Source organism: Pteronotus mesoamericanus, unplaced genomic scaffold, assembly GCF_021234165.1.
Source record: "Pteronotus mesoamericanus isolate MK-2021 breed Mesoamerican mustached bat unplaced genomic scaffold, CSHL_Meso_final contig_221, whole genome shotgun sequence".
Lineage (NCBI taxonomy): Eukaryota > Metazoa > Chordata > Mammalia > Chiroptera > Mormoopidae > Pteronotus > Pteronotus mesoamericanus.
In genome coordinates this window covers 8,945,526-8,960,477 of record NW_026555092.1, presented here as the reverse complement: position 1 = coordinate 8,960,477, position 14,952 = coordinate 8,945,526, and the positions used below count along the sequence as shown (strand labels likewise).

General features: G+C 57.6%; 1 protein-coding gene across 2 annotated transcripts in view; it reads left to right on the top strand.

The window, feature by feature from the left end:
• Window positions 1-1,121: 1,121 nt before the first annotated feature.
• The window catches only part of ADGRB2 (adhesion G protein-coupled receptor B2), a 28,882-nt gene continuing 15,051 nt past the window's right edge, over window positions 1,122-14,952 (top strand). For both annotated transcript variants that reach the window (XM_054571522.1, XM_054571521.1), the window contains exons 1-4: window positions 1,122-1,926; window positions 12,643-12,726; window positions 12,990-13,154; window positions 14,268-14,432. In XM_054571522.1, the coding sequence (XP_054427497.1) occupies window positions 1,131-1,926; window positions 12,643-12,726; window positions 12,990-13,154; window positions 14,268-14,432 (1,210 nt within the window). In that variant the 5' untranslated portion in view covers window positions 1,122-1,130. The remainder of the gene's footprint in view (window positions 1,927-12,642; window positions 12,727-12,989; window positions 13,155-14,267; window positions 14,433-14,952) is intronic.

Sequence of the window (14,952 nt, the reverse complement as noted above, 5' to 3'; positions counted from 1 at the left end):
TGTAAGCTGTGCTGTGGACATGGAGGAGGAGGCAGTGCTTTGGGGGCAGGGCTGGAAGTGGGGCTGAGCAGGCTGCGGGTAGTGGCTGTGTCCTGGCCGGTGGCCTGACTGCCTGGTGTCCCTGTCACTGTTGGGCTTGGGCCCTGCCGTCCTCCCACACCTGGAGGACATTCACACCTTCTGGGAGCTCAGTTTAGGGCATCGCTTTGGCAGGGGGAGGGAGGAGGTGGAAATCAGGGAACTCTGGTTTCCACTCTTAGGAACCTGAAGTCTCATGAGATGTGTGAGCCAGCCCTGGGGAAATAGCAAGGGTCAGAGGTCACGAATGGGTAGTACAGACTTTCAGGCCAAGGCCGTGGGAGCTACGAGCAGAGAGATGGCATGGTGGCCTCGCTGGGAGTGCCAGGCCCTGAGCCAAGCCTTGGAAGATAACCCCATGGCAGGAGGGGAAGACGGGTTCGAGAGGAATGACTGCACCCATTTTGCAGGTGCCTCTCCTGCTTGTGTCCACCAGGAAATCCACAGCAGCAACACCCTTGACGTTCATACTTGCCATGCCCTCCCTTGCGCATGGCTCGGGTTGTGCGCAGTCCCTGGCACACTGGTGATAACGCCTCCCCTCTTTCTCCCACTCAGTAAAGCAAGTGAGTGAGAATGACATTGTTGCAGGAATAACCTTGAATTGCTCTGATTTATAAAAAAGCAAACCGTTGTCAAACATCGCTGCTTTGACAATTACGGCTGGATTACGCATGACACGCCCCACAGCTGATCACGACACACTGCGACTGAGAGCCACAGTTCTGGGGAATACAAGTTGGCTGGTGGGGATGGGGCTGGATCTGATTGTCAAGCTGAGGTGCTTGTGGTTAATAGAACTGACCAAGGACCGTAGGATAATAGCAAGAACAGCAATGAATGTTTCTTAAGGGTTTTCAAGATTCCGGGCACTCTCCCAAGTGTCTTCATTTACAGGTAAGGAAACTAAGGCTCCCTTGTCTAAGATCATATAGGCGTGGTCCTAACCATGAGGCCCATTACCTACAGCTAGCCACAAGGGATTCAGAGCCCATGCTGGCTGTGCCTGGGGCCACTGACACTGTCTTTCTCCACAGGGCAAGGGACATAGGATGACCCCAGCCTGTCCCCTCTTACTATCTGTGATTCTGTCCCTGCGCCTGGCCGCCGCCTTCGACCCCGACCCCAGTGCCTGCTCTGCCCTGGCCTCTGGTGTTCTCTACGGGGCCTTCTCGCTGCAGGACCTCTTTCCTACCATCGCCTCGGGCTGCTCCTGGACTCTGGAGAATCCTGACCCCACCAAGTACTCCCTCTACCTGCGCTTCAACCGCCAGGAGGAGGTGTGCGCCCACTTCGCGCCCCGCCTGCTGCCCCTGGACCACTACCTGGTCAACTTTACCTGCCTGCGGCCTAGCCTGGAGGAGGCGGTGGCCCAGGCGGAGTCGGAGGTGGGGCGGCTGGAGGAGGAGGAGGCAGCAGCAGGGTTGGAGCTGTGCGGTGGCTCAGGCCCCTTTACCTTCCTGCACTTCGACAAGAACTTCGTGCAGCTGTGCCTGTCGGCTGAGCCCTCGGAGGCTCGGCGCCTGCTGGCACCCACGGCCCTGGCCTTCCGCTTTGTCGAGGTCTTGCTCATCAACAACAACAACTCCAGCCAGTTCACCTGCGGTGTGCTCTGTCGCTGGAGTGAGGAGTGTGGCCGTGCTGCCGGCAGGGCCTGTGGCTTTGCCCAGCCGGGCTGCAGCTGCCCTGGTGAGGCGGGGGCCAACCCTGCCACCACCACACCTCCAGGTCCCCCTGCTGCCCACACCCTGTCCAATGCCCTGGTGCCCGGGGGCCCAGCCCCATCTGCTGAGGCTGATTTGCACTCAGGGAGCAGCAATGACCTGTTTACAACTGAGATGAGATATGGTGAGTCTAAGCAGGGCCTGGGTGGGCTGCCTGAGTCCAGGGGGCTGATGGTGCCTGCTGGCGCCCATCTTGGCAGGTCCTGGGGCCTTTCATATAGCCCTTCGCCCATGTCCCCACTGTGCCCAGCCTCACCTAGATGTTGGGGTCACCAAAATGGATGAGGGTCACATCTCCCCCTTGAGTTTGCAGTCTGGGTGGATGAATGGGGGCACAGATCAGACAGAGTATCATGATAAACCCAGGGAGGGGACCGCCTAATCGGGCAGTCCGGGAAGGCTTCCTTGAGGAAGTGAAACAGGAGCAGGAATCTGAAGGACAAGCAGAGGCAGGCCAAGCCAAAGGGGTGGTGAGGGCATTCCAGGCAGAGGGAGCAGTGTGTGCAAAGGCCCAAAGCTGGGAGTGACTGTGGAAGGCCCTGGCGCTGCAAGTTGACAAGTTTGCTTGGAGGCTGGAGTAGGCAGGAAGCAGGGCTGTGTTCTTGCCCACATAGGTCACTGATTTTTGGCAGTGGCCCCAGGGTCAGGGCACAAGGAGGCACAGAAGAATGTGCCTGGGTGAAGAGGCCCGAGCTTCGAGCCTGCCTTGGAGGGCTGGGTTGGCTCAGCTCCCGGCGTCCACTGTCTCCCTGCTCCGGGCCCATGTCTTCTGGGACTGAGGCCGCCAGCTGCTAGAGCTTCCTGCTGACTGGGCAAAACCTCTCTGAGCCCTTGAGTCCCGCCTGCTCCTTCTCCCACCCCAGCTCCCTTCTGCCAGCCCTCCTTTCCTGCTGCATTGAGGCCCCGAGCTGCTCAGCTGCGTGCCTGTTGAACGGTGCTGGCCAGGGGCTGGCCATGGGGCCTGTCCGGGAGTGGGGTGGGAGGGGGCAGATCTGAATCTGCTTCTCAGCTCTGGTGCTGACAGAAAGTTCCCTCCCCTCTCTGGGCCTCAGTTTCCCCATTTGGGACGACAGGTGCTAGCTGAGTATCATGAGGATGTCATGCAGGGATGTAAGTCAGAAGGGGCATCTGGATCTGACAGAGCATTACAAGGAGGCCGAGGGTCTCATGTGAGGCATCAGTGCTTTGGGGGAGGGCCTTCTCAGCCTCTGCTGTGAGACATCTGGCATCCTGCCCAACCATGACAAGTGCCCAGTGGCTTTGCTCTGGCCTCTCTCCTAGGCCAGGTTGGCCTCTCAGCAGTAGTCGATGAAGCTGTCCCAGTGACAACTAGGCCGTGGGCAGGTTACAGGCCCTGGAGGCTGGCCTGGGATTTAGTGCCTGCAGGAAGAAATTGAATTTCGCCTCTTTGTCGAACATCTGAGGAGAGTGCCAGGCATATATCAGGAGGTTTATAGTTCTTCCGGCCTGGCTGCCACTGCCTGTCACTCTCTGGGGGCTTCCATCATGCTCAGCAGGGGGTGGGTTCTTTTTGCCTAGCTTTCCCTGTAGTCCATCAGCCCAGTAGTCTGTAGTGGACGGAGCAAGGCTCTGCCCTCCTGGGCAGGCACCATCTGGGCAGGCTGCCATGCAAAGCACAGAGCCAGAAGCTGCCAGCTGGGCTTGGTTGAAGCCGGAAACAGGTTGGTTGGTAGCTTGGGTGTCTTTGGGGATCAGAGAGGACTGGTTAGGGAAGGGCACCATTGTCCTTACTATCATCAAAGACTCTGCAGCAGCCTCTATGACTGAGCATGGGTGGAGATTAGATGTTGATTATCCTTGGACAGGAGGCCTGGTATCACTTCTGAGCAGGGAACCCTGGGCTCCCAGCTGTTCCCAAGCCCGACCTCTGTTTATGCCCCTTGTCCTGCTTGGCATGTTTCCAGGCTGCTCCATCGGCTTGCCTGCAGGAGGGCCCTGGGGGGATTTGCAGGGGGTGATGGGGCATCAGCCATCATGAGTGGGCTCACACAGCGCACTGGGGTTCACAGCTGGGCTAGCACAGCCTCTTCCTCTCCCCTGGTAAGCAAGAGACTCTTCCTTCCTCTCCGCCACCTCCTCCCTTGTGCCCAGTCTCTCTGGGGCAAGACTCAGTTTGTTCCACGTGGTGGGGAGCGTCTGAGGGCCAGTGGCATCATCAGGGCCCAGGGCGCTCTGTGCCTGGTGGCAGCACCACCTTTGCCAAGCCCTTGGCTTCATCTCCATGCTTCTTTTTACCTCCTCCCCACTGGGCCAGCTGGACACATGTACAAACTGTAGGAGAACCGGCTGGCACGTAGGGCTGCCAGATTGAGAACAAGATTGGTAGGGACGGTGGTGAACAGGAAGACCAGGACTTTCCTGGCTCCTTTGCCAGGTACTGAGGCAGGGAGCTGTGCTCACCTTCTCTAGGGCACCCCAAGCAGGATCACCGGCAGGGTCAGGTGGGGTGGAGCTGAGTGGTGCTGGAAGAGCGAGCGATGAGGCTGGGACCTGGTGGGTAGTGGCGGAGCAGAGTGGCTGGGCTCGCCTCAGAGCTGAGTGCGTTTGACAGGAGTGTACAGGCGCCTGTTAATTTCACGCAAACTGCCTTTGATAGATCTCTTGTTATTTTTGGTGAGTTGAGCCATAAATTTGTGCCATCTTGCTGCCGCAATCTGTTAAGTGGGGGAAAAGGAAGAAAGGGAAGAAGACAGGCAGGAAGGAGCTCGGTGGAGGACTGGTACGGAGGCTGGTTGAGGCTGGGGCAGGAAGGTGGGTTGCAGAGGTGGTGCCAGCTGCAAAGCCTAGCTCCCGGGGGTCGTCACCAACCTGCAGTTCCTACCCACTGACCCTCCAGTCCTGAGGAGGCATCAGCCAATAGGGATGGCTCTGCAAAGGGACACCTGGAAGAAAGTGTCTTTCATTCTTGCAGTCCCCCTCCCTCCTCTGCCACACTCCCTGCTTCCCCCCAGGGGCCCTGTCCCCCTCTTTGCTGGCTGCTGCTGGCTCATCCTCCCTATCATCTGGGCTCTATTCCTGAGCCACAGCCATCAGGTGAGCCTGAGGTCTCCTGAGCGTGGGGCCTGGGAGGCAAGAGCTGGTTCGCATTCCCGTTCTGCCACTGCTACTGTATGACTTGGACAAGATGCTGCCCTTTTGAACCTCAGGCCCCAGTTCTCTCTCTATTACTTCCCTGATACAGCCCCTGGTGACTCCTCGTTGTGGCCCCAACTCCTCTGTGGCCTGGCTTTCTAACCCCATGTGCTTTCCAGCGTTCCCTCTCATTCCCTCCTGCCCTTTCATCCAGGGCTCCTAACTGGCCCTTGAACTCCTTGCTTTCTAACCTCTCTGCCTTTCCTTGAGCTGTTTCCCTCACCTGGAATGCCCTTTGCCCTTGGTTATACAGAACGTCTGAATCCTTCTAAGCACAGCTCAAGCCCTGTCTCCTCTAGGAAGCTGCCTCTGACCTGCCCAGCCCAATTCTAGACTGGCCTTTCCCCTCTCAGCACTCCGGCCCTGCTTTTGGCCGGCTTGGTCTGGTGGCAGGATGTGTGGCTTTACCTGCCTGTTTAGGTAGGGTTCAGACACCAGGGAGGCAGGGCCTCTCTCTGGGTGGCATGGAGGAAGACCAAGCATGCGCAGTGTTTCCTGGAAGACCCTTCCAGCCCAGATCTGTGCTGCTGGAGCTCTGTGCTCTCTCATGTGTTGGAGAGGGGGGCACAGACTCCCCCAGGTACCTCAGCAGGGACTGAGCCGCAGCCCGTCCATCACATACATCTTCATGTCTTCCTTGGAGTGGAGTTTGTGCTAGGCCTTGGGCCACTTCAGATCCTCAGAGCCTGAATGAGTTCCGGGGTAGACCAGACATCCCTTCTGCCCTCTGGTGGGGGAGAGGGGCCACTAGTGTACAGTGTTTAAGGCCACGGGCTGAAGTCGCCCAGCCCCAGCTTCAATGCCTAACACCACCACTGATGATGAGCTGTGTGACCTCGGACAAGTTTCTTTGCCCCCATTTCCTTATCCATAAAATGGGGATGGTAGAGCTGTCCCACAGAATAATAGTGAGGATTAAGCAAGAGAATGTGGGCAAGTGCTTAGCACAGTGCCTGGCACATGGTTAATCCTTAATAAATAGTTGCCTGTTGTCATGCTTTAGTGTAATAGTTATGATGCAATACATGGACCGATGTCAGGGGAGGAGGACGAGTAAGGGGTTAAGCCACAAAGGGGTGAGAAGGCAGCCTGAAGGGGAATCTGAGTTGGGTTTTGAGGAGTGAATAGGAATCCACTAGCCTGTGAAATTTTTCCTTAAATTGACTTGCCTTTAAAATTCATTGTATTAAAAAGAAACTTCATATCATCGATGGAAAAAGTATAACACTTACTTGAAATAGAAGATAACCAAGGAAACAACCACAGTGAAAACAAAGCGATATTAGCAAATGCTAGCGAAGGGCTCATCCCTCTTCTCAATTTGTTAGAAAGAGAAATCAGCACGTGCTCGGGGAGGTGTTAACGTCTGGGAAGCCCAGAGGCTTCATCTTTCATGCATTTGGAAGGATGAAAAGTAAGGTGCCATATAATTCATCATCCAAACTGGGACTTTTATGAGGTTATAAAGGGAGTAGGGGGTACTGTTAATTACACCAGGGCGACAGTGCAACCTGGACTATCCCAGGCAGGTTGGCAAATAGTCACCCTAATTGAAAGAGACTTGGGAAGGGGGTAAGTTTCTCCGTCCACGGTCCAGTGTTATTTAATGGCACTTTCATGAGCCACCCCAAGCCATCTCTTGTTGCATGCTCGGAGAAACCCCACAGGAGAAAGGGCTTCCGAGGTAGAGGGAACAGCCTGTGCAAGGGCATAGAGGTGTGAACGTGCCAGGTACAGGGAGATATGACGAATGGCATTCCTGGATGGTAGTGCCCCCCGCCAGGGGTGGGAGATAAGGCCAAGGCTCTGACTGCCATCCCAAAATACTAGGACCTTACCCAGATGGCCGAGGGCTTTAAGTAAGGCAGCAAGAAGATGGATGTCGTCGGGGAGACAGGGTGAGTCAGACATGGTCCCTGCTCTCGAGGAGCTCCTGGCCATGTGGGGGTGGTGACAGGGACCCAGTTAGCTTCATTGGGAGGCTGGGCACATAGGCCAGCAGCTTGGGGAGGAAGTCGTTGGAGGGAGATTGGCATTCTAGCTGGGTTTCTGGTCTCATAGGGACACCCAGTTGCAGTGAACTGCAGAGGTAGAGCCTGGAAGTTTCAGAAGCCACCTCTCTCTGTCCCTGCCCCACTGGGAGTCTGATGCACTATGGGGAACAAAAAACTGCTGGGGCTGGGAGCCGCGTGTCAAGGAGATCGGCTGGTGCCTCCCCAGGGCTCTGGGGCCAGCTTCAGGGAGGATGCAGAGAACCTGGGGGCCGTTTTGTAAATCACACTGCCCTCTCTGTGGAAGTGATGATTATCCTGATTATTTTTAACAAGTTCCCAAGAAAAGAGGCTGAGGGGATTGGACTGTGTGGAGTCTGGGGGAGGCAGGGTCTGTGCCCACCCTGCCTGCCAGTGCCGGGGTGAGACAAGAATGGCCCCTGTGTGGCTGGGGGGAAGCGCCCTCAAGGATATCTGGCCCATGTTTGCTGAATGCCTGTCTTGTGTCTAGCTGCTCAGAGCTAGGTCCTCTGAACACAAAGGGAGAGGCAGACTAAGACCCTCCCTCGGGGCCCATGAGAACTGCAGCAGGAGGCAGCCTGGGGTCTAAGCCACAGGAAAATGGACCAGCATACCCAAACCCCTGTGTGGTCAGCCTAGGAAGGCTTCCTGGAGGAGGTGGCATTTGACATGTAGAAGATATCAGATTGCTGTGGAAGAAGGGAATTCCAGGGAGAGGAAACACCATTAGCAGAAGCAGGTAGAAGGGGAAAAGCGTTTGTATATTAAAGGGAAAACAAGAAAGGGTGGCAGCTCCTTATCATTGGGAGGTTATTGCACTCCAGGTGGTCCATAGCTCTTGTTTTCTTTAATTCTCACAATGAACCTGTGGTAAGAAGTGCCATCTTTATTTTCAGTGGAAGGTTTTTAAGCTCCGAGAGGCGAGACAGCTTGCCCAAGGGCACACAGCAAGACTGTGGCTGGCAGAGTTGGGAATTAGAACTACGTTTGCCTGGCCCCACTCTTTATATGGCCGCCAGTGCGCTTGGCTGCCTGGTGGGGAGGGGAGGACAGGACTGGGCAGGCCAGCAGGGGCCGGAGCATGCCAGGCTCAGAGGGTGGCACTGTGGCTGTAGCAGTGGGGAGCCACTGAAGGTCCTCAGCAGGGGAGTGTGTCTGGAGCCAGACTGCTAGACAGTCACTTTGGAGGCTGCAGAGGACAGTCAGGCTCACCTCGGGGTAGGGGGTAGGTGTACAAAGGAACACTTAGAAAGGGGTGTGAAAACAGGATAATAGAGGCACTTCGTCTGGGGGTCTTTGGTGGGGCAAGGGAGTGGCTTGAGGGACCATGGGAATTAGGAAAGGTGTCTCTGAGAAGGTCCAAGTTGAGTTGCATTTTGTCAGAGCCAGTGCAGCTCAGTGGGGTGAGCACCGCCCCCAGAGTCAGAAAGGCCTGGGTTCAAATCCCCATCAGCCTCTCTCCAGCGTGCTGGAACCTTGTTCCTCACTAGTAAATGGGGGAACGCCTCCTAATGAGGATCAAATGAGGTGAGGCAGAATGCATGGGGACTGGCACGTAGCAGTTGTGCAGTAAATGTCACCTTATTCAAAACAAAAGAGAACTGTTCAAGGGTTGATCTGGGAAGCCTGTCCCGGGCAGCAGGTCTGTGCGTGCTAACGTCAGGCCGCCAGGTGGGAAAACGGGTAGATTGCAGGCCTGTGAGCCTAAGAGCCCCCGGTCCAGGAGGGCCTTGCACTCACTGGGTGGGACACTCGGGAGTCCTGGGGGCGCTCACACGCCTTCCTGGAGCCCTCCTTGTCCTCTTGGCCCAGCTTCCTCTCACACTCCCCCTGTTCTGTGCCCTAAGCAGCCGGGGCCTGCCCGTGGTCGATGCTGAATAAACATTTGTCTATTCTGACACCTCTGGTCTTCTCTGTCGCCTTCCTCCTTCAGGGAGAACTGGCTTTCACATGTGGGGCGAAGTAAATTGCTGGCCACTGCACTGAGGGAGGGGGGTAGGGGTGGAGGGGAGGGCAGTCAGTGCAGGCCCCAGCTGTGTGGCCTTGGACTTGTTCCTTCCCCTCTCTGGCCCAGCCCAGGAAGCTAGGAGAGGAATTGAAGCTGGACCTGGGACATGCTCTGATTTTCAGTTAGGGTAGATTTGAGCAACCACCAACATCACCTCTGGTTGCATTGTGGGGCTGGCCGGCAGACAGCTGGCGAGGCCTTAGTAGCGGACTGCAGACCACAGGAAGCAGTGTGAGTCCACGACCAGCAGGTCAGGCTGGTCTGTCACATGTTCCTGTTTCACAGTTTTCCCGGATGCCAGGCTGGTGGGAGTTTGTCACAGACACGATGCTGGTCAAGACACCAAAACAGGAGCTGGATAAGAGGACTCTTGGCTGGATTTTCAACAGGTCAAAGACATCTCCAGAATGTTTATTCATGAATGGGTAGAGGGCTGTTGGGCGGAGCTGATACTTGAGATTATAAAGGACTGTTTCCAGTGACCTGCCCCGCCCCCCAAATCAGGTCGGGGGAGAGGAAGCTAGGAGGATTATGTTCATTGGTGTTTTTTGATACTGCCCTGGGCCCGATTCTTTGTGGGCGCTCACTGCGGTCAGGGAGCTGGCTCACACACAGCCTTCCGTCAAAGGGCTCTCGGGTGGGGGGAAGTTTAGACAGACAGAAGGTGGAATCATCTGTGATGAGAGGGCACATAGAAGGGGCAGCCAATTCTGCCTGGGGGGGTGGTGGGGATAAGGAAGACTTCGCAGACGAGAGGTCATTTGAGTGGGTTTTGAGGGTCAAATAGGAGTTTTCCAGGCAAAGAGGGTGGGGAACAAGCAGGTGGAGGTTTGAGAGGAGATGGTGGTCCTGTGTTGGACATGCTGAGTTGGAGGGCCTCCCATCAGGAGACCTGTTCAGGAGGCAGGAGACTAGACAGGACTTGGGGGGGGAGGTTCTGGGGATAATGACTCGGAGCAGCCATTCAGAGGGGATAATTAAGCCTGGAGAAGGATGTAAAGTGTCCTGTGAAAACAGTATAAAGTGTGAATGCCTGAAACAGCAGGAAGATAGACCAGCAGGAAGACTGGGGCTGCGGAGCCAGAGAGTCAGGATGTCAGGGAAGAGAGTGTTTCAAGGAAGGGAGAGGCAACAGGGCCACATGCTGCCGAGGGGTCAGGTGAGGCAAGGCCTACCCAGTATCCATAGGATTTAGCAGCCAGGAGGGCGCTGATGACTTTGTCAAGAATGGTTTGAGTACAAAGATGTGGTCAAAAGCTAGACTGTCGTGGATTACCAGGCGAGGTGACATTTGAGTAAGGACATGAGTGGCAGGTGAGAAACTGGAGTGCCAGCTGTGAACCACTCATTGATGGCAAAGAAAAGCCAGAGGACAGTATCTGCAGGAGGAAGGAGGGTCAAAGAAGAGTCCCCCCCCTGGCCCCCCGGAATGGAGGAGGCCCAGATACGTGCATGTGCTTCGATGAGGAGAAAATGCTGACGGGACGCTGATGGGAGAGCGGGCAATGCGCGGAGCCCTCCTGAGAAGACAGGAGGCGGGGGATGCAGGAGCAGGCTGGGGCTGGCCTTTGTCGGGAGAAGATCTGCAGGAGAGTTGGGAGTTGGAGGGGTGGGACCAGAAGTTGGTGGGGAGAGGAGGCTCCTGTATCATAGCTTCTGCTTTCTCTGCAACAGAGCTTGTTGCTGAAGGGTTGGATGGAGATGGGCTGGAGGAGAGAGGTCAAGGTCTGGTGCAGCCGGCCAAGGTGGGGAACGGGGAAGGCAGGGAGCCGAGAGGGGCTGCCGAGCTGCCTGGGTGCCTCGCGGATGGGCAGCCCTGAATCTGTCGTGGGGCCAGCTGGCACAGCTGTGGGTTTCTTCAGCAGTCCGGGCGTGGTCGTGGCGAAGGCGGCTTGTCACGGGCTCTGGGGTGGGAGACTGGCTGAGCGGGTGTGGTGGAAGGGCCGGGTGAGCAGATTCAGGAGCTGACAGGTGTGGCACCAGCACCTTCTCCGTGGTCCTGAAGGAGGCAGGGCCCAAAGTGAGGCCAGGGGGCGCTGCAGATGCCATTCCAGGACAGGGGGCTTGGGGGCTGGAGGGTGGCGCGTGAGGGTGCAGAAGGGGTGGAGGTTGGGAGAAGAGGGGAGACGGTGAAAATAAACCAGGCAGTTCCTGCCTCCTGCGCATTTGCCATGTGCCAAGCAGTATGCTAAGGGCTCCGTGGCCTACCGTCGGGGAGTAGTCGGGTATTGTTTCATACAGGTAAAAAGGGGGTCGGAGAGGCAGAGACACTTGCCCAAGGTCACACAGCTGGTCAGTGTCCACGCCCCAGCTGGGATCCAAGGTTGCCTGACTCCAAAGATGTCCTAGAGGCCCAGGTCTCAGAGGTGGTGGAGAAGTTCCAGAGATGATGTAGAGCAGGTCTTAAGACTGGTGGCTGAAGTGGCAAGAGGGGCCTGAGCGTTGAGATTAGAAACTAGGCTGAGTGGCAGTTGAAGGTCCCCTGGACAGCAGGTTTCCTCAGGGCTTTTTCTCTGATACAGAGCCCGGACCGCGCAGCAGGGGTGCAGCCCTCTTGGGTTCCTTCAAACGCAGAGCGCCTATTCTGTGCTGACGTGGCTATTAGCAATGGGAGAGGGCCCGGGGGTTGGGGAGGGGAGTGCCTTCTGGTCTGGGGACAGCATGGGCTGAGCCCTGTCCCCAGATGCTGTCCCAGCCCTACTTGCCCAGCGGCCTCTACACGGGCCTGGCCTCTTCCCCTCTGCTTTCTTGTCTGCCCCCATCCCTACTACTCAGCCTGTCGGGGAGGGCCTGGGTGAGCTCCTATCTGAGCAGGAGGGCCTGGCTTTGGAGAACAGGAGCCCCCAGCCCCTCCTCCAGAACTGGTGGTGCTTCCAAGGCCTGGACCAGACACGTCAATCTGGGCAGCCGAGAGCCCGGTGAGGCTGGGGCCGAGGCAGCGTCGGCCTCCTGGAGGACTGCTGCTCTCGCGACCAGACGGGCAGTGGGAAGAAGGGTCTGCTGGATTCAGGCCCCTGCTCTGAGCCCTTGGGTCTCACAGGGGTAGCCTTCTGACCTGCGTCTCCAGGTCACAGTCCGGTGCTGCTTGGGGAGCCAGATCCAGGCCCAAGATCAGCCCCTGGCTTGGCATGAACCATGTCCCTGAGGCAGGCTAGGGGGTGGTCGCAGCTGCCCAGCTTGGGTGTTTGTGAGCCCTGTGAAGGGGAAGAAGTTGGGCTTCAGGCTCAGTAAGCTGTGTGGTTTTAGCCAAGTCACTTCCCCTCTCTATTCCTCAGTTTCCTCATCTTTACATAGAGATGGGGGTCCCTACTTCCCAAGGGAGGATTAAAGGAGATAGGTGTGGACAGCACTTGGCACAGAAGTCTGCCAGAGCTCATGAACAGGAGCGGCCACTCCTCTCCAGTCTCCCCTGGTGGGCCTGAGGCAAGAGGAGGAAAAGATGGTTGTTAGGCTGTGGGCGAGTCCTGTGTGGCCTTCTGAGCCTCAGTTTCCCTATCTGTGAAATGGCGGTGATGGGGCAGGGGGCAGGACTTGATGCTCTCTCAGCATCACCTGCAGGTAGTTCTAGACCCTCAGGCTGAGGGTGAGCAAGGCTGCCTTCTCTGTGCCACTCTGGCAGGACAGAGCTGGCCTTGGCTAAGCCCCTGCCACCACCTCCGTGTTCCAGGTGAGGAGCCGGAAGAGGAACCAAAGGTGAAAACCCAGTGGCCAAGGTCTGCAGATGAGCCTGGGGTATACCTGGCACAGACAGGTAACTCGGGCCCGCCTCCCTTCCTCTGTGGCGGGAGCCCGACTATGTGGCGTCTGGTAGCATGTGTGCTTGGCGTGTGACCGTCTGTGCCTGTCTGTGTCTGTGTCCTGGAGCTCAGCCGCATCTCTCTGCCATGTGAGGCCTGTGGGTAGGGCTGGGCTGCCTCCTGAAGGGCCTGTCACTTGGGGTCAGGGTAGGAGGATTCCTATGAGACTGAACGCTTGAAAGGTGCCCCCTGCCGCGACACTGTCCCTTTCTTGTAGGTGACCCGGCGGCCGAGGAGTGGTCCCCGTGGAGCGTGTGTTCCCTGACGTGTGGGCAGGGTCTGCAGGTGCGGACCCGCTCCTGTGTGTCCTCCCCCTATGGGACCCTGTGCAGCGGGCCCCTGCGGGAGACCCGGCCCTGCAACAATTCGGCCACTTGCCCAGGTACGCCCCTCCTCCCCGACTGGTCTGCCTGCCAGGTTCTGTCCTGCCTGGGACTTGGGCAAGTTAATCTTCCAGAGGCGGTTACCTTCTTTCATTCAGCAAACTTGACTGTCCCCCCTACTGTGCCCAGCCCCACCCAGGGCACTGGGAGCACGGATGTCTAGGCCTGGCAGTCAGGCCTATCTTTTTACCCTTCTTGCCCTCCATGGTCCCTGTGCTCTGGCTATGCCAGCACCCCTTGCACTATCCCACCTCCCTGCATTCCCTTATTCTAGCTCCACCTCCACCCCCCACACCTGGGCTATCAAAATTCAGCCTGTCCTTCAAGATCTGAGACAAATGTCACTTTGTAAAAAATGAAACCTTCCCTGAGCAATCCCCTCCCGCCTCTGAGTCCCCATCCCATTCCCCAGGAAGCCTCCTGTAGACCCTGAAGCCTTCCTCAGTGCAGCATGGAGTTGGGAATGTGCATGTGCTTGCCCGGAACAGGGAGTCTGAGGGGTGGGCAGCTTCTGCCAGTCCTGCCCCCGACGCCCTGAGGGGATGCCGCGGTGCCTAGGGCTGGCTAGCTCCTGGCTGTGGAACTGAAGTAGGGCTACCTGGGAGGGGTCTTGAGAGCTGGGGGTGTGGCAGGAGCTTGCAAAGGGCTGGGGCAAAGCTGTGTTCTGGAGTGTGAGCTCTTTGTGTCAGTGTTCATATAGAGGTTCTTGTCTATTGTGTGTCCGTGTGCTTGCGGGCAGAGGGGCTCTTCTCTTGCTCCTGGCCTGCTGTGTTGGCTTCCTGCTCTGGGTCTGAGGGTGGGGAAGGGAAAAAGTAGGGCAGGGTGGGGGTAGATCTTGAGTTCTATCCTGGGCTTTTCTGTGCTCCCAGGAGAGGAGGACCCCCGGCTCCCCTTCTGGGTTGATTCTATTCTGTCTGTCTGGGTGTCCTGTGTGAGTTTGGACTGTAAACCCGTGTCATCCACATTCCGCCCCCCAAGGGTGGAGTCCTGGTGTCCAGGACAGAGCCAATGAGGAGTGGGCGCAGAACTGCGGGAGCTCCTGATTGGTGGGTGGACGGGCAGTGGGCGGGGCCAAGGTGCGGCCCAGCCACCGGCCACGTGCTTCCTTGCAGTGCACGGCGTGTGGGAGGAGTGGGGGTCCTGGAGCCTGTGCTCCCGCAGCTGCGGGCGGGGGTCCCGGAGCCGGATGCGGACCTGCGTGCCCCCCCAGCACGGCGGCAAGGCCTGCGAGGGTCCCGAGCTGCAGACTAAGCTCTGCAGTATGGCTGCCTGCCCGGGTCAGTAGCGCCCGTGGGCTTCCAGGCGGGCGCTGCCCAGCCGGGTGGGGGTCGGGAGACTTAAAGGAGACAGTCAGGTCCGGTGCCCTGCCCCTGGGGAGCCCCCTGAACTTTGACCACGCATGGGGAGACTGTCAGCGTGGGAGGTGACCTGGCCCAGCAGAGTTGGAATTGGCACATTGTGACCCTGTCCAGTGAGGGCTGCTTGCCGGTGCCCCTTTCCCTAAGCCCTGGGTTACCCTTTCTGTTCATAGCACTTTGGTGCTCATGGCCAGCTGGGTTTGTGAGGAGACACAGAGCTGGGCTTAAATGTAGACAGAGATTAATCAGAAGGTGACCCATTTCCTTAGCCAAAAGAGAACGTGTGCCTCCATGCAGAGTGGAGAGGTGCCCTGTGTTTCTGGAGCTGGTGACAAGCAGGCAGGACCCAGCCCAGGCACCACCTGCTCACTCCAGCCCCCTGCCCCCCTTCATCAACCCCTCTCCAGTGGGTCTGGCCTGGCTCAAGCCTCAGTGCTTA